This window comes from Pyrus communis, chromosome 5 (genome assembly GCF_041283825.1).
Source record: "Pyrus communis isolate YQ-2024b chromosome 5, ASM4128382v1, whole genome shotgun sequence".
Taxonomy (NCBI): Eukaryota; Viridiplantae; Streptophyta; class Magnoliopsida; order Rosales; family Rosaceae; genus Pyrus; species Pyrus communis.
The window spans coordinates 10,111,876-10,136,599 of NC_142569.1; the positions used below are offsets into that span (position 1 = coordinate 10,111,876).

The following is a 24,724-nucleotide window of genomic DNA, read 5'->3' on the forward strand; positions in this document are numbered from 1 at the left end:
ACCCCCAACCTTAAACCACCAGCCACCCAAATCCCCGTTCCATCCTCCCCGCAACCCCACCTTGTCGTAGCCCACCCACCGCCATGAAAATCCTGATATGTCAGGTGAGGTTGGTGCTGCTTATTCTTCTCCTTCAGCGGCACATAGAAATCACCAGTTAACCATGTCGATGTGCCCATGGCGGACGACAAATACAATGAAATGGACATGGGGTGCTCTCTCCTAACCACTTCTTTGAAATTACGAGTGTGCATGCCAAAGTAACGACAGCATGGATGAAATTTGGAGAAATTTAACAGGAGGAAGGAATTTAGATATAAATGAAAGTTATGCGAATAATCGGCTAAAATTAATTGGGAATGCTTTCCAGGACGTAGGGCTGGTTTGGTATTGTTGTGCTTTGAAAAAAAGTTGCTTCTGTTATGCTGTGAGAATAAGCAGTTGTGAAATAAAGCAGCAGTGTGTTTGGTAAACTTTTTTGCAAAAGTTCTTTCGAAAAAAAAAAAAAAAAAAAAAAAAAAAAGTATTATAGTATTTGGTAAATTTTTATGTAAAACAGGTGAAAAAAAGTCAGTTTTTCAAAGTTGGGTTTTGTAGCTTCTTGTTTTTGGCTTTTTTCATCCAAAATTGTAAAAAAAAACTAAACCTGAATGTTTACCAAACACAAAAACAGCTCCCAGCTTTTTTTTATACTAACTTTTTTTAGAATCACCTCAGTAACAAACTAGATCATAGTTGATAGAGTCATAGAGGGAACAGGAGCACGTGCATGTTAATGGAGGCATTTAATTTATACATACATGGCCATTCTTTTTTTCTTCGCTAGATTTATTGCCTTTGACTTTGGAAAGGGATTTTTGCTATTTCTATTATGATTTAATGTTTTACTAATACTTTATAATGTTATATCAAAACAAGTAAAAGTTACCTTAGTGTGTGTGTTTTTTTTTTTTTTTTTTTTTAAATCAAAATATCCACTTTCATTAACATAAGAATTAGTACAAGGCCCAAAAAGGATTGAGTAAACAACTACAAGGAAAGTAAAGGTCCAAGCAAAATGAGAGCAACAACTCAAGATATAACGGAAGGCCTACATAAGCAGGCTTAGGCCTAAAGGCAGTAGAAAACAGAAAATAAAGAACCCTAATATCCAGCAGCAAAGACCACATTGCCATCGCCGTCACATCCTCAGATGAAGCCAAACTCCAGACCAAGAAAGTAAACACCAGATCCAAATCTCTTTCATGAACTCCTGCAAATATATACAAAGTATCGTACGGATAGAGGGTGAGGCTAGGGGGTATGTAAAATACCCAACACTTGGCCTCGATAGATCTGACATAAGTATAACGGTTAGGGGAAGGGAAGTGAAGGATGATAGTAGATTTGGTATCCATTTCCTTATCAGAGCCCGCCTATCCGAGTACATAGTGGGATAAGGATGTAATATCACAGCTAAGGAGGAGGGAGGACATAAAGTTAAAAGATAGAAAGCAATAAAATTAGGCAAAAGATGCCGGATAAAGGGAATGAAGCTCAGATTTAAGACAAGCTCAGAGGATAGTTAAGACCCAGCTCAGAAACAAAGATAAACTCATAAAGAACCAGGAATAAAACGAAAGAAGAAGACTGGAAAGATTGAGAGGAAGAGATGGATGCAAGGAAGGGGATGGAGCAGGAAAAGTGCAAGGGGAGGAAAAGAAGAAAAAGGCAAAGGAGGGAAGGAGAGAGAGAGGGAGAGAGAGAGAGAGAGAAAGAGGAGGGAGGAAGGAGACTGGAAAGATGAGGAGGTAGTGGGTTGCCGCCTATCCCCAAGCAAGAGCAAGGATGACGGCTGGAAGTTGAAGTCGAAGAAAAGGCTCTAGTCTAGGTTTCTAGAGAGAGAAACTAGAAGGGAGAGAAAACGCGTTTCTACCTTAGTGTGTATTATATTGTAGGTATTAAAAAGAACACAATGTGTAACAAACGTGGCTGTAGCCACATTGGTTATTACTGATATATTCCCTATATGCACCCTAGTTTGAAAAATCTCGTTCTCCACAATTTAAATTTGTTTAAATTAGAATATCGCATGTGTCGAAAAGAATAATGTGTGAGCAAAACGGTCAAAGTTATATTAAAAAAGAATCCGAAAAACCCTTAGTAGAGAGAAGTGACGAAAACACACTTGAAAGGTAAATAAAAACGGACTTATGTGCCAAATGATAACACAATACGAAAGTTTGAATGCTTAATTGTAAATTTTTTTAAATTCAGGTGGCGATTGCACAAAATTGGAAAATTTTAGGCGAATTTTCATAAATCTTGTATTCATCAAATATACACAGTTACTTTTACTCATGGGATATGTTATTTGCGTTCCAAAAGTAACTTCTTACCCTCATAAGTGAAAGCAAATTTTGGAGTGCATAAATTACTTCCCAGTTCATATCTTCCAAGGAAAATAAAGATAGGCCTTCAATTTGCATACATGGGATGCAAAACAGATAGAACGAAAGCTTCGTTCAATGCAACCAGCAGGACGGGATCACCTTCACGCTTCAGTAGTCGATTGACTTGATTATCAAATCAGCATTCCTCCTTGATTTGTTTACTGTCACCGCATTAGGCCGGTCATTGTACTCAACCTACACGATGGATGAAGGGTCATAAGCATCGTCCTAGTGAAAACTCTAGACTAACAAAAAAATTGGAACTTCGTGTCTCGGAAAACCATGAAGCTTACCCGCCATTTGGCAACATCTGGGGGCTTCCCTGCTATGTAGAAGATAAAGAAAGCAGTTAAACCATGTCATGTTTTTACATGTCCCATTTCGCAAGTAGGTGGTTCAAAAACTAAGAATCATGTACCCGTTAAGATATGTCTGTTTCGAACTCGTTCCATAGCTTTGTCAATATCAACTTCAAGAAACCTTAAAAGGGAAAAGCAACAAACAATAGCATTCAATGACACCTTTGAATAAGTGGAATTTCGGTTTTCAAAAGAACAAGTGATTAAATACAGTGTCGCAAATTAATTGTGAGGTGCTGCTTAGTGTTAGAGCCCTTACAAGTATAATTTCTAAATAACTATTCCATCATCAAAGTCGTATGCTTTTTGTATTCCATGATCAAAGTCCAATGCTCAACAAAATTTATAAGCATACATCAGAAAAAGGGCTGTGCCAAATTTATATATCGTGATCCAACGATCAAAGTTTTGATCTATGAAATAAGGAAGACTTAATCGGTCCTCCCGACATGCCTTATTGAACATATTAAGGCTGCACCATAACATAGCCACACAAGCCCAGTGAAGTTCTTCACCGTTGACATTTTCTGAATATTGGTCTCCGCCACACATCCACAATTATACTGGATGCATAGCAGAACCAGACCACCTGACCTCTTTAACATACAGTTTTGCACAAAATATATCCTTTGATAAATAAGGCTTACCATTTCTCGTCAAACATAGATGATACTTCTTTCCAAATCCCATCATCCAACAATAAATAATTTCCTTCTACTATGACCACTTTATGCCTGCAAATAGAAATAAATAAGTTACGAACATACTCATCAAAGATGAAAGAATCAAAATGACATAATTTTAAGACCACCATAATAATTGCTCACAACCAGCCTAATTCTTTAGCTGGTATTAAACGACAATTCATGTGAAAAGGAACAAACCACTCACTGAAGGGTCACAAAAATATCATCTTCTACTGGATCTCCAACACCATGGTCAAATGATGGTGCATAAACTGATCCCTGAAACAATCTTTCTGTTAGAATGCATAGCATACTTTTAAACTTGAGGCGATTGTAAACTGTGAGAATCAATTATCAACTAATCACCTCACGTCTCAGAGTCTTGAGAGACTCGAGTAGTTGCTCAGGGTTAAAGGTCCATGGAGCTGAATCACCAATTCGTAAGATTGAAGCTTTAATGATTTCAAGGTGTCCAATCATCAACAGAGAAATATAGAAACCTCACCTCCCCTTCTTGCATGAGCTTCCTCAGGATTCTAAGATATTACAACATTGCAGAAAATTAGGAATCAAAATATTTTTATCATCTATAATGTTTTGTTTTGAATACGAAACCCAAACAAATGTTGTTTCAACCATAACTTTGGTCCATAGGTTGGTAAGTGACACAGAATATTGTATCATTTACAGAGTTTGTCCTACATATTGAATAATTTCCAGCTAGATACATTCTAAGAAGACAGGATAATTAAAATTGATAATTTTGGCTTACAATATTATCCACATTATCGATTCAAAAGGTTCTTAGACTATGCTAACACTGCCATCCACGAGAAATGCAATGGACTACAGAAATCAAAATATCAGAATAAGGCTAACCTCCATTGCATCCAGCTGAGAACGATAAAGATGGAAACCATCCATGGGGAGAACTGCAGCCACTTCTGGAGGAGTAACTTGAGAATCCAATGCAGAAGCTTTCTGGGGCCATAACTTGTTTACACGCCGCACAACTTCAGACGCAGTAGTGCTTTTCCCAGATCCGGGAGAACCAGCCAAACCCACAATATACCTGCATCGTACATCAGACAGATTTATAACTTTGAAGAGTAACAAGTAAAATCAGCATGAAAATCAAATACAACTCAAAAAGGTAAAATCCATATACAATCCAGAAAACCAAACACTACATTCATGGTCCCTCCTGTCTAAAGATTATAGCATGCATAGGAAATCGGAAGTTAACTTACTTCAAGTTTGGATTCCCTATTGCTGCAGTTGTAGGAACAAGACGTGCGGCCAAAGCATCATATACTTCATGCATAGACCTTGAAAGAAACAGAAACAACTGTGATTCATCGAAAGTAAAGTGTATATACATACAAAAAAAACCAGGAAAGCTTTGCTTGTTTAACCATCAAATGCAATAGCCATATAAGCAGATGTGAGTTATAGCTTCCAACATTGAAGACGGCATACCTTCCCTCAGTAGCTTCTCTCTTTAGACAACATACAACCTATAAAGTGTGTATAAAAAAAATTAGAAAATCTTAAAACGTTTTTTTGTTTACAGAAGGGCCGGTTTGATAACCTTTTTCTCTAGCAAGAAAGCGAAAACTAAAAACGAAACAGTTACCAAATGAGTGCTTAATAATCCTCCCCAGAAAAGAAAGTACCATCAAACCTTGACAGGGTTATGCTTGGCAGAGAGGGCTCCAGGTTGAGCAAATAAAGGCTTCGCTATTCTCCTAGCTCGCGAAGGAGAGGGAAAATAACAATCCCATGTCCGAAATTTTGCTTTTTCAAACTGTAACAGCTCTGCAGATAAGCAAGTCACTCTAATCTATTAACCGAAAAAGTGAAATCTGCTACCAAAATTCATGAGGATAAATTCTACACGCATGACATATGAGCATATAGTGTTACTTGGCAACCCTCCCACACGAGAAGTCAGAAATCGGAATAATTCAATACGAATTCCAAGTAATTAAACATGTCATTAACTAGCTTGCTAGCTCCACTTTCAATCCGCTGATTACACCACAAACTCAACCGAATTCTGCTTCTTCTAAAGCGAATATGATTTTGCTGACAACATAATATAATTTGGAGGGGCAAGTTTTGAATTCAACACCATATTACTCAACTTTGTATTGAAAAAAAATGATCAAAAACAAAATAATTAGTTAGAAACTTACAAATCAAAGTGGTGGGTATTTCCGTGTATTTATCAAATTATAAAAACATAAAATTGTATGAACCCACGAGAAAATAATAAATCATATCATGAGAGAGGAAAGAATGAGAAACCTGGTGAGGAATTATACGTGTGAGCTCTCGAGGTTGCGGAAGACAGAGAGAACTCCATGGCCGAAGAACGACAGAAAGACAAAGAGAGAGAGTTTGAGAATACGGAGTTGAGGAGGTCGGGTCGGAGAAACCTGTCTTGTTTTCCGGATGGAATTCGGATGTTTGAGTTACACTTGCGAGTGCCACGAGTATCCACGTGATACCGCCCCTTTTTAAAAGACTTAATTACTGTGTTACCCTGAAAGTTTGTTTGGAGTCCCACTTTGCTCCCTAATATGATTTTGATCTAACTTCCCCCCTAATTCAAGTTTTGTTGTCTCACTTTACCTTATACCATTAAAAGAGTAATGCTAAGAAAACTAAGTTTGTTTGAAGTCCCACTTTGCTCCCTAATATACAAAATTTTATTTACAAATTTACTAGGATGTATTCAATTGGGATTTTGATGGATTTTAATTCTTTTAATGAATCTAGTGGTATTCAATCAAGATTTTAAATGATTCTCTGAAATTCAAGGTATATTCAATCAGGATTTTAAGATAGTTTATTAAAATCCTTAGAGATCCAAGTGTATTCAATTAGAATTTTAAAGAAGTGTATAACATTCCAAATGTATTCAATTAGAATTTGAATTTAAAGAATTTAAAGAATTTGGAAAATTTGAGGAATTAAAGGGAATTTGAAAGATTTTGTAGTGTATTTTAAGTATCCATAAATCTCACATCTCCCAATGAAATTTCGAATGAATTAAAATCAAATTTTTATATAAAATCTCTACAAATCAATTAAACTCCATAAAAATTCATGAATTTATAAATTCATTAAAATATCTCAAATTCCCAATTGAAGACATCCCCATTAGTTATGCTGATGTAGCATGTGTAGGACCCAAAAAATTGGTTTTGGACATGCCCCTTATTTTAATTTAAAATAAATATTTACGACATTCTCCCACCCTACAGATGCATTTTTTGAAGACACTGCTTTGGAATACTATATAATTCGAGAGCTAAAGATAGATTATTGCTTAATGTAATATTTGAACTGTGAAAATGAAGATTAATCTACAATCAATATATATATATATATATATATATATATTGACAACATAACCATCAATATATATTATTTTTAGTAGTCGAATAAAATAAAATGGAACATAAATGCACTAAAACATCAAATTTTATTTTATTCCCCCAAATAAAACAATTTATAAAATCCTAGGTCGCCTATTCCAAAGTCTCTCCAATTTGGAAATGGACTAAGTAGTTCTGCAGCTAAAAACAACATTTAGTTTTCTTGAAAGAAAAGGCAAATAATAGGACTACAAGGCAACAGCCCCCAACCCTACTGAGATTAAGGATAATAAAACATAATGTTTACAGGGTAATACAGAGCCTTGTCAAACCAATACGGCACCAAACAAGAGCTTGCTCACAATACAAGCACACTGCACTTCCGCCTCTCGATCTTTCTTCGCTTCTTATCATCGTCTGATGCCTGCAACGAAAACAAACGAAAAACATAAATGTTTACAGAAATGTATAGGGATGATCCAAAACTATAAAAGAATGAGAAACTTTAGAGTTAGGCACTACCTGCGCAGCGCTGAGAAAATGAGGCACCCCGACCCTCTTCGAGCCATCAGCTAGGCGCTTGCATGGTAATAGGTTATCCGCACCAGCATTGTTATCAATCTACAAACAAGTACCAAAAAAATGCGAGATCAGATCCCTTTCTTTACATGGGTTTGATTTGACATTAGAACTTAGAAAACCGATCAAGGGTGTCCAAATAGAGAGGAAACTTGTGATTTACCTGGCTCTGAATGGCCCCAATCAACAGTTCTTGACAACCTGATGCATGCACATTTTCTAAATTGGGACACTGAAGCACCAATCTCTCTGGGGATAAATACAAACAACAATCACTAAACTATAAGAATAAATTCACCACAAATTTTCATCATATAAACAATTGATCAAAACCTTGGCTAAAGTGAGGAGATCAAATGGGATACCTGGGTACAAATTTTTGCAATAATTCAAGTTCAGGTCGTTGAGTTCTCGGCAGTTTAAATATAGAGCCTGCATTAGATTGAAAATTAAGAACCAGAAAAGAAACTATACGATAACAAAATTAAGTATTAACTTGTATTAGTTCAGGAACTCACATCTAAGCCAGAACAACCCCACAAGCTCAGTTTTTTCAACCGGGCATGTTTGATAATCAGCTTCTGGTAACTATGGTGTACTTTGGCATTGGATGCTTCGGGGAGTTCACGGACATTGGTTTCATCAGAGGGTGAATCAGGAGAATTGGGATCGCATATGGTCATGCCACAGTCCAGGAGTTCAAGCAGAGGCAGTTGCGCGGTAGCAAATTGAATGAAACCTGAATGGTACAGGCAACAGTTAGTGAACTAAAGTTTATGTGAAACTAATAAATTATCAGTTTTTGTCCATGGTCTAGGTGATTACTTGAGCTGATATTAGGGCAAAGAGCAACGAGTAGTCTCGATAGAGTATCAGGGAACACGTTGCAAATAATTCCAATGCCACTATCGCTGATGCTAGATCTGTAATCAAAGTGGAGAGAAAAACATTACATCTCAAAGAAAGAATGACTAGAGAGAAGCTATAATTTTCAACTATATGTATCCAACTATGCTCATTAAACAAATTTGTTTTCTGCTTTCAGGATCATAAGCAGTATTTCTCTAATGTTCAAGTCTAGTCCTATAGATTCGGATGTTTTACAAAGCAATAAAACACTACAATCAAACATTGTGCATATCAGACATTCAAATCTTAACTTCAAAGACTATTGCAATTGAACCATAGGACTGTAAACATACCCACTCAGATCAAGCAATTCTAAGTTCTGGTAACTCGAAGCAATGGCAGCAACAGATGCATCAGTGATTTCAGATCCAAGGACAAGAGAAAGCATTCTCAACCCCCTGGATGACATGATCAAACAATCTTCATGAGACTAATTGTGCATTGATCAAAGAGAGTTCTTTCACTAATCATCATAGCAGCAGTCTATTCATATGATAAGATTAGTCTCAAAACAAATGGCAAACCTTAGCTTTGCGGCTGTAAGGGCAAGCACCACAGCGTTGGAAAGCCGGATTGATGCAATGTGTATGTTTTGTAACCTTGGGCAATTCCTTCCCAGCACATCAGCCATGGTAACAAGGTCAGTATTATCATTTTCTTGGCGAGAAAAGTCTACAGAAATCTCTTTTAGATTGGGACAATTGAAAACCTGTGAAAAGGGAATGCAAATGAGTAAAAAGAAGTCATTTAAAAATAAACGGAAAACAAAAACATCAAATCGGCAACTACATGATATTGATATACACAGAGGAAAGATAAAAATAATCACCATCTTAGAGAGGGAGTGAAGACCCGAAAGCCAAATTGTAGAAAGACTTGATGAACAGAGAGCAAATCCACCTAAGTTAGAACAACCTTCCATCTTAAGGCTTTTCAGTAATCGTCGATCAGCAACGAAACGACCCAGTTCATCACTGTAGTTTTAAAATCATGGAATGGATTGAATTAATCAGCCAACAAAAGCACTGTTTTATCAAATGCACACCACACAACAAAGAGTATGAAACAGAAAATAGCCAACAATACCAATCTAAATGCCCAATACAACAGTAGCTCAATAGTTTATCGTTTAGGACGACAGTAACGATTAAACACGCGAAAAAGGGAACATGGAAGCTAACAAAGAAGAGGAAACATACCCGGTGATCCGATTGATAGCGCTTCCGGTAGTATTGATCTCCAAGAACTCAAGATTTGGGCATGAAAATGTAATCCACGCCAGCAATGTTGCATCCACATCACTACAAGGGCAAATTTTTATCAAATTAAACGCAATGCATTATTTAAATAACAAGAATTCACAATGTAGCTTGCTGATTCCGAAAAAGAATGCTGCATCACATCAAATCCTTATAGATCAAATCACACCACTATAATTCTACCAATTGCATTCATCAAAACCCCATTTCGTTTGATCCCTTAATTTTTTTTCTTTTATTTCAGTTTTAATCCAGATCGAGTTCATTTTTTCGGTTTAGATTGTTTAGTCTTCAAAGCTCGTCGCTGTAAGTAGATCTGTCAGATGAAACCCTAGATCTGAAACAGAGCAGCAATACCTTTCCATCCTAAGAGAGAGGTTCACGAGGCTCGGGCATTTCTGCAACACCGATCCAACAAACCCGACCTGAGCCCTAGCCGGAACCCTAATCCTAAGCATCTCAGCCGCCTTCCACAGCCTCCGCGTCGTCTCCCTCCACCCCTTGCACACCATCGCCGCCGACAACAGCCCCGGCGGCGGCAACCTCTTCAAAATATCCCAAAGACAGCTCGCCGGCAGACCGCCCAAACCCGTAGCCAAATCTATATCGTCCCCGGAGTCTCCGAACTCGTCAGGGTCCGGATCTGGAGAGTCAAAGTCTCCGCATCCTCCGCCGTATCCAGAACTATCCACATCGTCATCGAACGATAGCGCTCGGCGGAGGTGGGAGTAGGGCAGACGTGGCGGCGGAGGGGGGCGGGTGACGGAGAGAGAAGGGGAGGGCTCCTCATCGACCAACGATTCATCGGCGGTGGAGTTGGCGGGGAGGTGGCACTTGTGGCCCTTCTTCGGCTGGCCGCATCGGCCGCAGCTGTAACTACCGCGCCTCTTTCCGCGCTTCGCCTCTGAGCTGGAAGAAGGGAGGATGGCGAGGGAGCCCAACGGAGTGGCGGGACCCGAGGCGGCGGAGAAATGGGGTTGGTTTGGGGGTTGGTGGTGGCGCTGCTGCATGGTTCTGGATTTTGGAGATTGAGATGTCTAGAGAGAGAGAGAGAGAGAGAGAGAGAAAGAGAGGTTGAGAGAGTGAGAGAGGAGAGAAATATAGGAGAGGGAGAAGGCGCGTGAGTGGTGGGAAGGCGCGGGAGAAAAAAGCGGGATTTCGCGCGCGGGTTTTGAAACATTAAAATAATGCGGAGGAGCGGAGCGAGGGCTGCCGTTGCCTGCTTAAAAGGTTTGAGATGACGAAAGTGACCCTGGCGGTGGGTGGAAAATGCCCTTGTCGCTGTAAATTTCTTTTGCACATGTTACTAATTAATGCAATTCAAGAATCGAAATTTTCCCGCGTTTAATTTTGGAAATTTGTTTACTTTTTATGGCAAGCATGATTTTGGAGGATCGGATCTAAATTGGTTAGATCTTGTATACATTGTTAAGATAGATAATTTCCCTATAATCATAAATTTGAATTATCTGTACTTCATAATATAGAACGTACAAGTATCATTCGGGCAATTTGTTTGATTTCAGCTGTTGTGTAGCATTTTATGTGTGTATGACATCCATGGTTAAAAACGATATATTCTGAATAATTGAGAAGAGTATTAAAAACAAAAAGTTTTCTTTTTTTAGGTTACCAAAAGTAGAAAGTGTTTTGAAAGTACGTATGCATGTATAGAAAGGTAACTCAACTCAAATAGATCCCATCTATAAATCGTCCAGTTCAAGAAAGAAATAAGGTAACTATGCACGAACAGTGCAAAATGAAAGATCATAGGTTGATTATAACAATGGGAAAATTGTTGAAAATGGAAGTTGTCGTTGGAAGTTCAAGGAATTGAGATTCAATAGATTTGCATGCAATGTACACATAGATAAAAATATAAATTTGAAACTTTCATGTTTATGGAGAGGGAATTAATGAATTTATGTACCATCAGACGTGGCAAGTTATATATACATATCACGTTAATGAATGAATTTATCTCATAAAATATTAATTATATGCATCAACAACCACCTAACTTGTAGGATATTTTTAAATTAAAATTTATCAGCAATGTGCAACGTGATACACAAAAGTAGAGCGAATACTGCGGCTCAAGGACAAAAGCTAAGAAGCCACTTGACTTTTGGCAAATGCAAATCCACAACCCTTCGGAGTTTGAACCCTCCTCGCCCATCTATTCTCTAGTAGAAAAAAACAGTAAAAAGGTGGAAAAATTAAGAAGGAACTGACCACCATGGGCTTCTTGTGTCACCACTAGCATGAGCCATTTGGGTCATCGTTCATCTTGTTTTCTCGGGCCTCATCTTACATGACTCGTTTGGTGGTTATGATCGGATTGAAGTTGATAACGCATAAGTTTCAATGTTTATAGAAGCGATAAATGAATTAGTTGTGAAGAATTAGAAGAGAGAAGTTTTGTTAATGACTAATTCATATTTCGCTTTAAACTTAGACAAAGTATATAATTTAATTGGTACATACTGATTTATTTTTCAATGTTTTAAGTACACCATGCACGCTCCTATTTCAAGCACAAAATAAAGTAACAATATAGACTACACACAAAATTAATGTAAAAGATTTGAACTTGAGTATCAGGCCCTTAAATAAGACTAAATATAGTCTAACCAATGTTAAAGACACCGTAACTATTGTGCACGGAAACTTTTGGAGTAGTTTGTTTTTGTCAAATCTTCACTAGTTGGTCCAATTCAAATTAACTTTACTAGCCTTCATGCAAACGCTTACACGAGTGCAAAAGGCACTTTTTGAATCACGACGTGTTATGCACGACTTACATATTTTAAATGTATTTATATCTGTAAATTGACAAAAGGAAAGTCAAATACTTGAAATAAATGAATAATTTTAGATCATGCTAGAAGAAACCCCTCATTAACCAATTAAAACAGCTGAATTCACATAATAAAATCGGTCTCTATAAAATTTACATTAAGAATAGAGAAAATAATATTTAATAAACAATTGATTGAACCACATTATTGCTAGCATATTGTGAGGCTAAGCCCATCCCAACTCTCTCTTAGTGTAGATAATATTGTTTGTTTAAAAAAAAAAACAACCATTTGATAATTAATTTAATCACATTATTATCTGCATGCGAAAAACTTGTTTTATAACCCGCATTACACGCCTTTTAAGATGTTTTGAACGCGTTTAAAAATAGAGAAAATAATATTTAATAAACAACTGATTGAATCATATTATTGCTAACCCATTGTGAAGCTAAGCCCACCCCATCCCCCTTAGTGTAGATAATATCGTTTGTTATAAAAATAAAAAAACAATCATTTGACAACTTATTTAATCACATTATTATCTGCGTGCAAAAGATTTTTTTTATAACCGGCATTACACGCCTCTTAAGATGTTTTGAAAGTGTTTAAAAATAAAAATAAAAATTGAATCACATTATTGCTAACCTATTGTAAGGCACTAATTTATAAAAAAAAATAAAAAAAAAATATAAAAAAAACTGTACCAAAATTTAGTTATTAAAAAAACACTATTAAAATGACGAAATGACCCTGCCTTATTTGATACATTATTTTGAGATGCCTTTGAAGTTTTTTATCTTGAGAGCATTTTTGTCTAAATAGTTTTGTTGAAGTTTGATGCAACAAAATCACCATTCACCTTTTGTGTTGGCTTTATATATAGATAGTGGTTTAGAAAGAAAGAATAGGTGCCACTATTAGAGGTCCATATGGAAGATTCATATTCTTCTACATCTTCCTTTGAATTGAACTTTCCTATTCATCTGAGAATATGAAACTTATTCCATCACGGTGACAACGATGGGTTGGTGGAGGCACAAGTAACAAAGTGGATACCTCCTCCTTGCTCCTTTCAAATGAAACAATTTTTTCACATTTTCATAACTCAAGAAGTCGGTATATTAAGTGTCAAAATGTAAATAAAGAGGGAATATATTTTTCAGTCTACCTTTCACAGATGCTATAACAACTTATGTTCCGAATACACTAAAAAAATTTTCCTTTCAAAGATGTTCATAGAGGAAAAATAGTTCAACACTTCAATTTCCGGTAGCTCTGCTTAGCACAGGTTTCAGATTATCAATAAACAAAAATAAACATGGGTGTAAAAAAGATAATAAAAATGTGTAGAAATTAAATCATTTTCCCTTTTTTATACCTCATTGAGCTCTTGCATGCCGATATGGATTCAAACCTCGTTTGTGGCTAATCTAACAAAATCTATAATTTAACAAAAAAATAAATAAATAATTTAGTTTTTAATGTTCATAAAAGTAAAAACTGAAAACCAAAACATAAAACGAAAGGATCATCAAACGCCACTAACAATTCACCGTGAAAAACTGAATCGTCTCAAAGTATTGGTTTTGTCTTTCTTTTACTCTTTCCGTTTATTTATTAAAAAAAAATTCTTGGAAGTTATACATCCTTTCTCATATTTTCATTTGTTAGCCCTGCTATGCCAGCAAAATTACATTATTGATTATATTACATGTCAGACTCCACATTATCTAATGACTAAGACCTTCAATGTCATTTTCTATGCAACTTTGTATGCACATTTCGTACACAGTTTAATTAACGAAAGTTCATCTACAAATTAAGAAACATCGTTAGCCTAATTGGAGAACATCTAAAAAAAGAGAGTATCTACCAAAGGGCATCGGATGCTTAAGTCAGAAACGTATTTGAGATAAATAAGAACTTAAGAGAGTTATGAGTAATAAGTGGCGATTACCGTTTCTCCTGTGTTTTTCTTGTTTGACTTGGCTATTTATAGACTTGAACCCTAGGCAGAGGGAAGGGAGGTTGCAAACCTTACTAAGCAGACCTTAACGTTCTACTAGTGACAGTGTAGCCCAATCTTCGCAGTCATGCCGACTAGTAGTTTAAAAAGGTCCATGTTGGTAAGAGTGCAGGCGTGTTTGACACCCAAAAGAATAATGGAATTGAAATGACAAGATTTTATTTTCTAGAATTTGTGAATTTTTTTGTTTGGTTAACTAAAAGAACAATGAAATTGAATACGAAATTTGTCATTTTTAAACTCTTAATCATAGAAATTAAGAAATGACACCTATTCATATGGAATTTAAACTTAGGAATTGGAGGTTCCAAATTTCAAGTTTTTTTTTTCATGAAGAAATTCTAAATTTCTATGTTTATGAATCCAAACAAGGGAACTGGTGCATATTAATTGATAAATTATGACTTTTATCCAAATTTCAAATTTATTTTCCTCATCCAAACATAATGTGAAGAATCGACTTCCTTCCACCATTGAGTCGAGTATAGCCTAGTGGTAGGACATATCATGGGCACGAAGCATTTTTGATATGATACTAGGCCGAAAAACCTAGTACCCACAAGGCACACATGCATGTGCCATAGTCCCTCACAGACGGCAGGCATATGCCGCGTTTTGGAGTAATATGTGGTTTACCCATGACGTAAAGGGTAAAAGTGTGGTAGCGAGCATAAGGTTCATATGTTCTTATCTTATTGGACGTGGTTAATTTATATCTCCACATTTTGAATGTTATAGAATCTAAATGATTCAAAAAGAATGTAAAAGTATTTGTTCTTTGATCACAATCTAATAATAAAAAAATAAGGGCTTATTTTTTATAATCAAGTCTTAATATAATCATATGTCGAACTATTGACTGTTGAAAAGTGTGAGTTGTGACAACTGAATTATGATGTTTAGGCTTCATTCATTTCATTTTTATACATGACCAATCAAAATTTGGGGGAAAATGATGGAAAATGGGAACTGTTATTCTAAAATTTTGTCATGAACTCATTGCCAATATCTTACATGCATCATTGAGATCAATGGGTAACAACACAAGTGATTGTCAACGACTTTTACACGATGGGTTATACATAACAAACTTATTTTTATAAATGTGTGCTAATTAAATATAAACTGTGAGGATGAAAGAGAGGGATAAAGGGAGAGGCCTCCGCCTCATATCTCTCTCTTTATGAGTGAAAAAAATGGAACCTTCGGATCGAAGACGGAGAGAAAGAGAGGGATAAAGGGAGAGGCAAAACTTCAAAAGAATTGATATGAGATGAAAATTTCATGTCTGTTTTTTTTTGTAGTGTAAGTAACGGTGACTCATCTGTCAAATTTTTCGTAATCATCGATAATAAATTGAAACTATGTCTTATGTAAGTTGTTAAAGTACAATTAACCTATGAACTCAAAATCAATGCTCATATACTATTTGCCATAATTGACAAGAACATTATGTAGTCTCAATAAGAGAGGAAAGGAAGTATTACCCATTGCAATCGTAGCAAAGGATCACGCACAAAGGCGTTCTAGCTCATTTTAAGTTCTTATCCAAGACATCTATCATTTAATCAGATCCGGCTTTCAGTTTGTGTGACCGGTTCCATTGGGGCCTCAAAATTTTGGGGGGCCCCCAAAAATATTGTTTATTGAATATAATAATATATAAAATAAGGGAGACTTTGGATGCGGTCATTAACTATGAATATTCTTTGATTGAAACCTTGTTGGTTTTTAATTTTTGATCGAGGTCCCTGAAATTAATGTCTATGTACGTTACTATATTTTTTAAATTAAAAATTAGAAATTTTTTTTTTATATAAATGAGATTTAAAAAAAAAAATCATAATTTGTGGGATTAAAAATATTAAAATATAAATATACTATTGTGTGTGTATATAAACATGGGTACATTCATCAAAATTAACAAAATACTTAATCAAAACATGGGTACATTCTTCAAAATCACAAAAAAAAAAAAAAAAAAAAAAGAAGAAGAAGATATTAGGCTTAATAACATTAGTAAATTTCTTTGATTAAACTTTACACGGATACATTTTAAATTTTAAAAAAAAATAAATAAATAAATAAAAAGAGAATGTACCCATATAAGTTTAAAAATGGATTAGAAAAAAATTGAATAAATTTTATATAAAAAAAAGGGTACATTTTACATATAACAAATTGGTATATTTAAGAATGAGTACATTTTAACATTAAAAAGTTTTACATGAATGGGTACATATAATTAGCATGGGTACATTTAGCAAAATAAAAAGTACAAATAAAAAAAATATATGGGTACAAATACAAATAAACTTTAAAAAATATGGGCACAAAAAGAAATTAATATATGGGTACAAATTAAAACTGAAAAGAAAATTGGTACAATTTAAAAAAGAATTACAAATTAAAAACTAAAACTAAAAATATATGATAAAAAATTTAGTCAGAAATATAAATAGGGAACTATTATTACCACTCCAAAAATCTCATTCTACACTCCTCACAAGTGTATTTTTCTTTCTAATTATAGAAAGTTTGGAGTGCCAAATGAGATTTTTGGAGTGCTAATAACAATTCCCTATAAATATACTAATTGTAAAATTTTTAACATTAAATGAATATATTTAGAAATAAAAAATATTTTATTATTGAAATAATTAATGATGCTATTAATACTCAAGGACCTTGATCAAAAATTGAAAATGAATGAGATTTTAATCAATGAAGTAGTAAAATGAAGGATGAGAACCTAATTTCTCCATAAAATAATATTATATGAAATAAAAAACTAATCAAATAAAAAAAAAAAAAATATATATATATATATATATATATATATAAATCTAATGGACCCAAAAGTCATAAGGCTACCTGCCTAAAATCTGTACGGAATTATATAAAATTATAATTAAAAAAAGCTATGTTGGCAAAACTAATCAATTTAAAGGGGAGAAACCCATCGAGGCAAACAATTAATGTCAGAGACTCAAAGTCCACTTTTCTTCTCAGTTCTCTCACGCCAAAGTCTCATCGTTGCTTCTCACTTTTCTTCTTTCACACTAGAGTCCCTAACATCAGAATCTCAGACGTCGTTGTGGATGCATATTTCTTCCTCCTTGTTCTTAGACAAAATTGCTCCTACAAAATAAACAACACCTTAGGTCAAGGCCAAAAGCCTCAAGCGCCCACGATAAATGGGGGGGGGGGTGGTTTTGGCCAAAGAACCTTTGATACCAAAGTTAGAATTTTGAGGGGAAAATGTTTGGAGAATTTAGAGAATTTAGCAAGAGTGTAGAACTTGAGTTTTGGAGAAAATGATATGGTTTATATCGGGGTGTGGCCGGCCCATTTGGGAGGAGAAGAACCGGCCACTTGGATGGTTTTTTGGGTGAGATTCATGATTTGTTACCTAATTAATAAATTAATTAGGTAATAAATCAATTAATTAGCTAATTAATATAATTAGAAAGGAATGATTTGGGGGTTACCTTGTGGAGAAGATTTGATGAGGATGAATGAAATAGGTTTGAATAATTACCTATTTTGGGCACTTTTAACTTGATTGAAGGATGATTGCCCACTACTTGCGCCTAGAAATCCCGGTGTGTCTCGAGTGTAATCTTGTCTTTTTCATCCAAAAATCCACATGTCGCCTTTATATTTTTGTTGATTATTTTTGGCTCCACAAATGCCCCCCCCACACCTGTTGGGCTGCTCGCAGGAAATGGCAGCAGGAGCAGAGATCTTCTTACTTTCGAAAACATATGATTGTTTCCCATTTTGATGTAGATTCCCTCTTTAATAGGAAATTAGGTCCTTCTAGGAAAGGGAGATAAATCACTTCTAAAGTCTGTTTAAGTCTACCTTAAGTAGATGATTAAATCAACTTTAGAAAGCAATTTATTCTACCATACAAGAGAGAGAAAGCTAGAGGATATTTGTTCCCCTTCTTCTAGAAATCTTCTACACTTGCTCGTGCAAAGGATCCTCTTTCGTTGCTTTCTTCGTCTTCTCCGTGTCGCACCAAGATAAGAGAAATTTCTTGTCTTCTTCTTGGATAGTGTTGTTGCGGGGCAGCCGTCAGGGTGGTGCAGCACGTCGCCCGGCAAGGGCCAGAAGTTGGCTTGGTATAGGCCGATGATGTGTTGTGGAAAAGACTACTGCTTGGGCTGCTCAGCTTGGCTAGAGCTAAAGACAACTTGTGCGGATGGGGCCGCGGATTAAGGCGTTGGGGTGCAATGCTAGGCGAGCCGCATGGCTCATGTCCTTTGGGTTTTTAGACCTAATGCAAGACTGGCCAGCTGTTGAGGAGATCGTAAGCCTTATGGACTGCTGGAATGTTGGGGATGCAGGCTTCTTGCCTGTTAGTCCGAGAGAAAAACAGAGGGAAAAGCCAGTATTGGTTAAGCTTCTTTGCTGAGTACCGCGAATGACGTTGGCTGCTTATTTTTTTTTCGCTGGAAGAAAAATGGGTTGCTCCTGAGAGAAGAGGTAAAAATGATCAAGATGGATGCATTGGCTTGTTTGATCGCTGTCGTGGAGCCTACTTATGAATAAAGGTGAAAGAATAGATCTTTCTCGCTTGCTCAAGAGATGACGGTTGAGAAAAAATTGAAGGCTTCATTCGCTGCTCCATTTATGGCAGCTGAGAAATCAAACTCAAGCAGTTTCCTCATTTCCGACATGCAGCCCAAACCGTAACCCATGCCACGCCATTTCCTTAGCTTATGCCGAGCCAATCCTTGACTTCAATCAAGTCAAGTAGCACAAGCAATGGCCCCTACCACACCACCTCCTTGGCCCATGCCGAGCCTACTCTTGGCCCCTACCAGCTGACGTGCCGCACCACCCTGACGACTGCCCCACGACAGCACTATCTAAGAAGAAGACAAAAAAAAAATTAAAATTTTCTTACATCGGTACGGCACGGAGAAGACGAAGTAAGCAATGAAAAATGGTCCTTTGCACGGGCAAGATATAGAATATTACTAGAGGAGGGGGAACAAATATCCTCTAAGCTCTCTCTTTTGTAGGGTAGAATAAATTGCTCTTCAAAGTTGATTTAATAACCCACTTAAGGTAGACTTAAATAGGCTTTGAGAGAAATTTATTTCTCTTTCTAGAAGGATCTAATTTCCTATTAAAGAGGTAATCTACATCAAAATAGGAAGCAGTCTTAAATTTCCTATAGTAAGAAGATCTCTACACCTGCTGCCCTTTCCTACGAGCAGCCCAACAGGTGTGGGGGCATTTGTGGAGCAAAAAATAATCACAAGGCGACACATGGATTTTTGGATAGAGGAGGACAAAAATATCCTTAAGGCATACTAGGATTCTTACGCGCGAGCAGCGAGCAATCATCCCTCAACCAAGTCAAAAATGTCCAAAGAAGGTAACAAATTCAAAATTATTTCATCTTTCCTCATTCCATATTCTCTACAAAGCAATCATTCCATAACCTTCAAAACATTCCATAAAAATTAGGTTAATTGGTTAATTAATAGATTTATTTCCTAATTAATTAATCCATTAATCACCAATTAAATCACCCATTATACCAATTAATCACCCATTATGCCAATTAATCACCCATTACACAAATTATCACCCATTACACACCAAAAATACCCCAAAGGACCGGCCACTTTTTCTCCAAAGGGGACTGGCCATGCTCTATATATTGAACCCCATTTTTCTCTAAAAAGCTAGGTCTTCACTTTTGCTAAAATTCTCCAAAACTCTCAAACACTTTTCTCTCTAAATTCTAACTTTGACATCGGAGGTTCTTCGGCTAAAGCCCCCCCCCCCCCACCCATTCATCGTGGGCGCGTGAGGCTCTTGGCCTATTGAAGTAATTTAAGTTTGGGAAAATTAGAATGCCCTACATCTTTTCTATAGTTGTTAGATTAAACATTCATCCCTTTTAAATATTTGATTAAGGTGCTTTGATCAATTGCCACCTCAATAATTTTCTATTTATTTAATTTCCATGTCATTAATTTAAATGCATTTATATAGAGGCATAAGGTAGCTTAGCAACTAATTGTCTATAATATAGGAATTTAATTTCGTCAATCCCTTTCTACGCATTAAATGACATTTTTTTAATAAAATAAAATAAAAAGTTAATTAATTAATTCCTCATTACCTTATTATCAGTATTTAAAAGAAAAAAAAAATTCTCTTTCTATTAAAAATGTCTCAATAAAAAATCTTCAATACGTATTTTTTCACGTATAAATGCATATAATATATACTTATAAATGCATATAATATATACTTAAAACTTATGATACATTTGAGAATAAAAGTATCGACTTTTCGTACGTTTAGATTTCAAATGTACCGAGAAACCAAATGTACCAAAAATTCAAATGTACTATAAAACCAAATGTACCCATTGTTATGTAACCCTTTTGGTACGTTTAGATTTCAAATGTACAGATAAACCAAATGTACCAAACTTTCAAATATACCATAAAACCAAATGTGCCCATTGTCAGGTAACCCTTTTGGTACATTTAGATTCCAAATGTATCAAAAGACCAAATGAACAAAAAATCACAAATGTACCACAAAACAAAATGTCTCTATCAGATAACCCTTTTGATACATTTACATTCCAAATGTACCAAGAAATACAAAAATCCACTATAAAACTAAATGTATCCATATTATAGGTAACTAGGCGTAGCTATATAATGAAACAAATATTTATTATGTGTTGGGTCTTCTAAATAATAAAATCTGACAATTTTTTTTTATAAATATTCTACTATATTCACAAAAAAAAAGGTAAAATTATAACAAAAAAAAACATAGAGATGGATAATAAATGCATAAATATAGGGATAAGAGGAAAAGAAAAAAAAAACCAAAATGTCAAGGAAAAGTCGTGAAAAACTAAAATTCTAAACAAAATTGAACTTATGTGAAAAACTGAAATTAATAACCAAAATTTTAGGAAAATGTTTGATCAAAATTTCAAAAGAAGTGTATGTTTAGTCTAAAAAATTAAAAAAATGAGGTGCCTATATCAAAATGTCCCTTTAAGTTTTTATATTTTTACTTTTTTTCGGGTTTAGTGTCTAAAGTCTCAAAATTTAAAACTGAGATTGTGAGCCTTACCAGTTATTATTGTATACATTTTATTTATTTGTTTTGTTGCAAAACCATCTTACAAAGGAGAGATTTTTAAATGTTCAGAATACGGGACAGTACGTCATATGTTATTATACAAGTGAGACAATATTTGAAAAAAAAAAACTTCTCCACTTGTATAATGATATATAGTATATGTAATCGTGTTTCAGATACACATGTATAAGGGCATCCCAAAGCTGCCCTAAGGATTGAAGGACTTTTAGCCCCATGACAGGTGGTATCAAAGTAAAAAGTCAGGCCAAGCCGCGGCTAGTGCATAATAAATTGTAAATTGAAAGTTTGAAACAAATAACACATCCCCGTACATGCTCGTTAATGATCGAGTAACATATTATTAATAAGTTAGGTGATATGGAAGAATCACGTATTTAGTTAATCATAATATCTCAACTAATCCGCATAGTACTAACCATTATTTTTACTTTGATAAAGATAAATTCATTAAGTATAAGCTCATGGGATTACATCAAAGAGAAAATACTTAATCTCTTAGCATGCATCATCGACCTAACATCCCTATGCATCAAAACATTCTTTGGTAGAGTTGATTCGATTCATCACCTTCTGAAAATTGAAAATTGAAAACCCTAGTCAAAAGCAAACTGCAATAATATTCTGGCAAATTCAAGAAACGCCTTCTATTTATTTATTTATTATTTTGTTTTTATTATTTGCTATTTCATTATACTTTAATTACTTAATTAAAGTTATCTACTTTCTTTAATTAAAGGCAGCCATTTTGTTCTATCAAAAGGTGCATGATACTTATGCACATAAGGAATTAAAAAGAATTCAAACTTATGGAACACAAGATTCATTCTCTTATAAACCCTTCATTTTTAATTCTTCAACCCTACATTCTTTACAAAATTGATTAATATGTTATGTAAAAGCTAGAGATGGGCACGGTTTGGTTCAATTCGGTGCAGTTTCGGTTTGATTTTTAAGAAAGAAATGTACATTTTAAAATATATATACCTATCTACGCATAAGACGATCTCATTTTCTACACAATACATTAATTAATGAACACATGTTAACAATGAGTACATTGAGTGAGGATGTTTTGATAATCTATTTCACAATATATGCACAAACAAACTTGCAGCAACTATATATGCAGCAAACAAACTTGATGCAAGCAAACATGCAGCAAATGATGAATGATGAACATCTAAATGTATGGAACTCTAACAAACAACCAATTAAAACATGACATCTCATATGGACATCTAATTAAATGTTTATTAGTATTTGCAGTGCAGTTTTAAAAACCAAAACCGAAATCAAACTGTTCCCTACAATGTGGTTCGGTTTCAAAACCGCAAAACCCAACTGTTTCATGTAGCCCGATTTGATTCGTGTTTCAGTTTTGATTTTTGGTTCCAAATGCCCACCTCCAGTAAAACCGGAAAAACAAAAGATTATGGGTTGCTATTTCCTTGTCTACAAGGGTTGCATCTTTCCAAAAGGTGAGGAAGAATATATAATAAAAAAATTTCATAGGTCTTTATCGTAACATGATGCCAGAGCTGTTCTCCCGACCATTCTAGATGATGAAGATCCGGACTTAAACAATGACCTATATAATGAGACAAAATTAATTAAAAAAAAGGTTGGTTGAAAGTTCAGCCCATCCTATTTTTAAATATTTGAGTCGTATCCGACCATACAATGTGTCAAAAAGAAAAAAAGTCTATTAAAACTCCACAATTTGTTTTGTTACTTTTGTATCACTTCACAAAATAGTAAAAGGAAATACCCATTAGCTTTGTTGGAGATGCTTTATTGTGGCATTTGAAAACTACTAGTGCATATCTTGGTTCACTAGCTATCGCAACATTGGGTCCTCCCCACAAAAGTCTCGGCCACCACTTCAAATTATTTTGATTCATACTATGTTTTTATACCATCTTAAGTAACATCTGATGTGAACAGTCAAATTATTTGAAAAATTTGCAAAACTCAAGGAAATAAAGAAGAAAAACTTCTCATATACCACAATCATTATTTAATTAACTAGTTTTTCTTAATAATTAGTTTATTAAATAATGAACTAAATTTAAAAATCTAATTAATTCAAATGATAAAGCTTTCCATATCAAATGTCACTCAAGAGGGTATGAAAATATAGTACAAAAACATAATAAGAATAACATTACTCAATTATTTCAATCCACTGTGAACAAAAAATGCACCGCTTTTAGGAGGCAGATTCTCTGCCCTCCCACTTCTGTGCTCTCCTATTTGTGTGGTAACGGTTAGGCCACGTCAATATTTTATATTACTATTCTTTTTTATCTTATTATCTTTATAAAAAAAATAATATAAAATATTAACATAATTTAACTATAATTACAAAAACAAAAAGACACGAGAAGTGAAAGGGCAAAGAATATGCCTGCAGAAAGTAGTCACCAGAAGTTTTCCCTTAGAGTGTTCGCTATTTCGTAAAGAAAAAATTGACAGGTTGAGTGGTTTGAAAACTGACCTTTAATTATTTTGCATTATTTTGCCTACAAATATTTGATTTTCACGTTGATTTTTGAATTGTCATTTTTGTGGCTGTCTCTTTTAATATCCGATAATCCTGTTTAATAAAGCATCTGTTACCCCGACAAGACAGATTCTTATTTTGCCCGGCAGGTCTATTTTGCATAATTAGGACTGCAATTAGCTAGCCAGCCAGTAAACAGTTAAATCATGGTGAGTTTAAACTTTTAATTTCGCAAAAATACTATATTTATTATGTATTTGTATTATTTTTCTAATGGAAATAAATTTATATGTGTTAGTAGGCCTTGCTTTTATTGAAAAAATGGCACAAATAATTATACAAATATATGATAAGCGTAACATTACTTCTCTTAATTTAACAAAAATGTTACACTTACTACATATTCGTATCATTATTTGTATTATTTCTTGAATAGAGATGTGATCTACATGTATTGATAGATCATACCTATATTAGAGAGATGATACAAATATGTAGTAAGTATAATATTACTCTTAATTTAAGTTGTTTATCATTAATTTTCGTTAATTGGTTACATTATGGTGAAGTCCACCATCGGAAGAGATTCTTTAATGTGTCCAGAACACGAGGCAAAACAC

General features: G+C 34.8%; 2 protein-coding genes across 3 annotated transcripts; both read right to left on the reverse strand.

The window, feature by feature from the left end:
• Positions 1-2,273: 2,273 nt before the first annotated feature.
• Positions 2,274-5,970, reverse strand: LOC137726219 (P-loop containing nucleoside triphosphate hydrolases superfamily protein). 2 transcript variants are annotated; one of them, XM_068465106.2, is made up of 12 exons: positions 5,788-5,970; positions 5,162-5,295; positions 4,957-4,994; positions 4,728-4,805; positions 4,357-4,549; positions 3,983-4,013; positions 3,844-3,902; positions 3,683-3,756; positions 3,439-3,525; positions 2,851-2,912; positions 2,726-2,757; positions 2,274-2,627 (listed from the first exon to the last, which is right to left on the reverse strand). In XM_068465106.2, the coding sequence occupies exons 1-12, from the start codon at positions 5,843-5,845 to the stop codon at positions 2,541-2,543; spliced, it is 933 nt and encodes a 310-aa protein (XP_068321207.2). In that variant the 5' UTR covers positions 5,846-5,970; the 3' UTR covers positions 2,274-2,540. The 2 variants fall into 2 exon arrangements, with proteins under 2 accessions (XP_068321207.2, XP_068321208.2); XM_068465107.2 differs by having other exon boundaries at positions 2,726-2,754; positions 5,788-5,959.
• A 981-nt stretch (positions 5,971-6,951) lies between these two features.
• On the reverse strand, positions 6,952-10,727 carry LOC137726986 (F-box/LRR-repeat protein 17). The gene is made up of 11 exons (XM_068465937.2): positions 9,968-10,727; positions 9,551-9,652; positions 9,181-9,325; positions 8,876-9,060; positions 8,645-8,749; positions 8,268-8,365; positions 7,961-8,181; positions 7,808-7,874; positions 7,606-7,691; positions 7,386-7,484; positions 6,952-7,287 (listed from the first exon to the last, which is right to left on the reverse strand). Exons 1-11 carry the CDS (start codon positions 10,618-10,620, stop codon positions 7,222-7,224), a joined length of 1,827 nt encoding a protein of 608 aa, XP_068322038.2. The 5' UTR covers positions 10,621-10,727; the 3' UTR covers positions 6,952-7,221.
• Between the last annotated feature and the right edge of the window lie 13,997 nt (positions 10,728-24,724).

What these genes read in the sequence shown, in the direction of transcription:
- LOC137726219 (XM_068465106.2), bottom strand. Translation starts at nt 5,845, where the DNA reads ATGGAGTTCTCTCTGTCTTCCGCAACCTCGAGAGCTCACACGTATAAT. An exon ending in AGAGAAGCTACTGAGGGAAG is followed by an intron (nt 4,806 to 4,956) that starts GTATGCCGTCTT and finishes GTTTCTTTCAAG; the next exon opens with GTCTATGCATGAAGTATATG. An exon ending in TCAAGACTCTGAGACGTGAG is followed by an intron (nt 3,757 to 3,843) that starts GTGATTAGTTGA and finishes AGATTGTTTCAG; the next exon opens with GGATCAGTTTATGCACCATC.
- LOC137726986 (XM_068465937.2), bottom strand. Translation starts at nt 10,620, where the DNA reads ATGCAGCAGCGCCACCACCAACCCCCAAACCAACCCCATTTCTCCGCC. An exon ending in CTCTCTCTTAGGATGGAAAG is followed by an intron (nt 9,653 to 9,967) that starts GTATTGCTGCTC and finishes TTGCCCTTGTAG; the next exon opens with TGATGTGGATGCAACATTGC. An exon ending in CTTACAGCCGCAAAGCTAAG is followed by an intron (nt 8,750 to 8,875) that starts GTTTGCCATTTG and finishes CATGTCATCCAG; the next exon opens with GGGGTTGAGAATGCTTTCTC.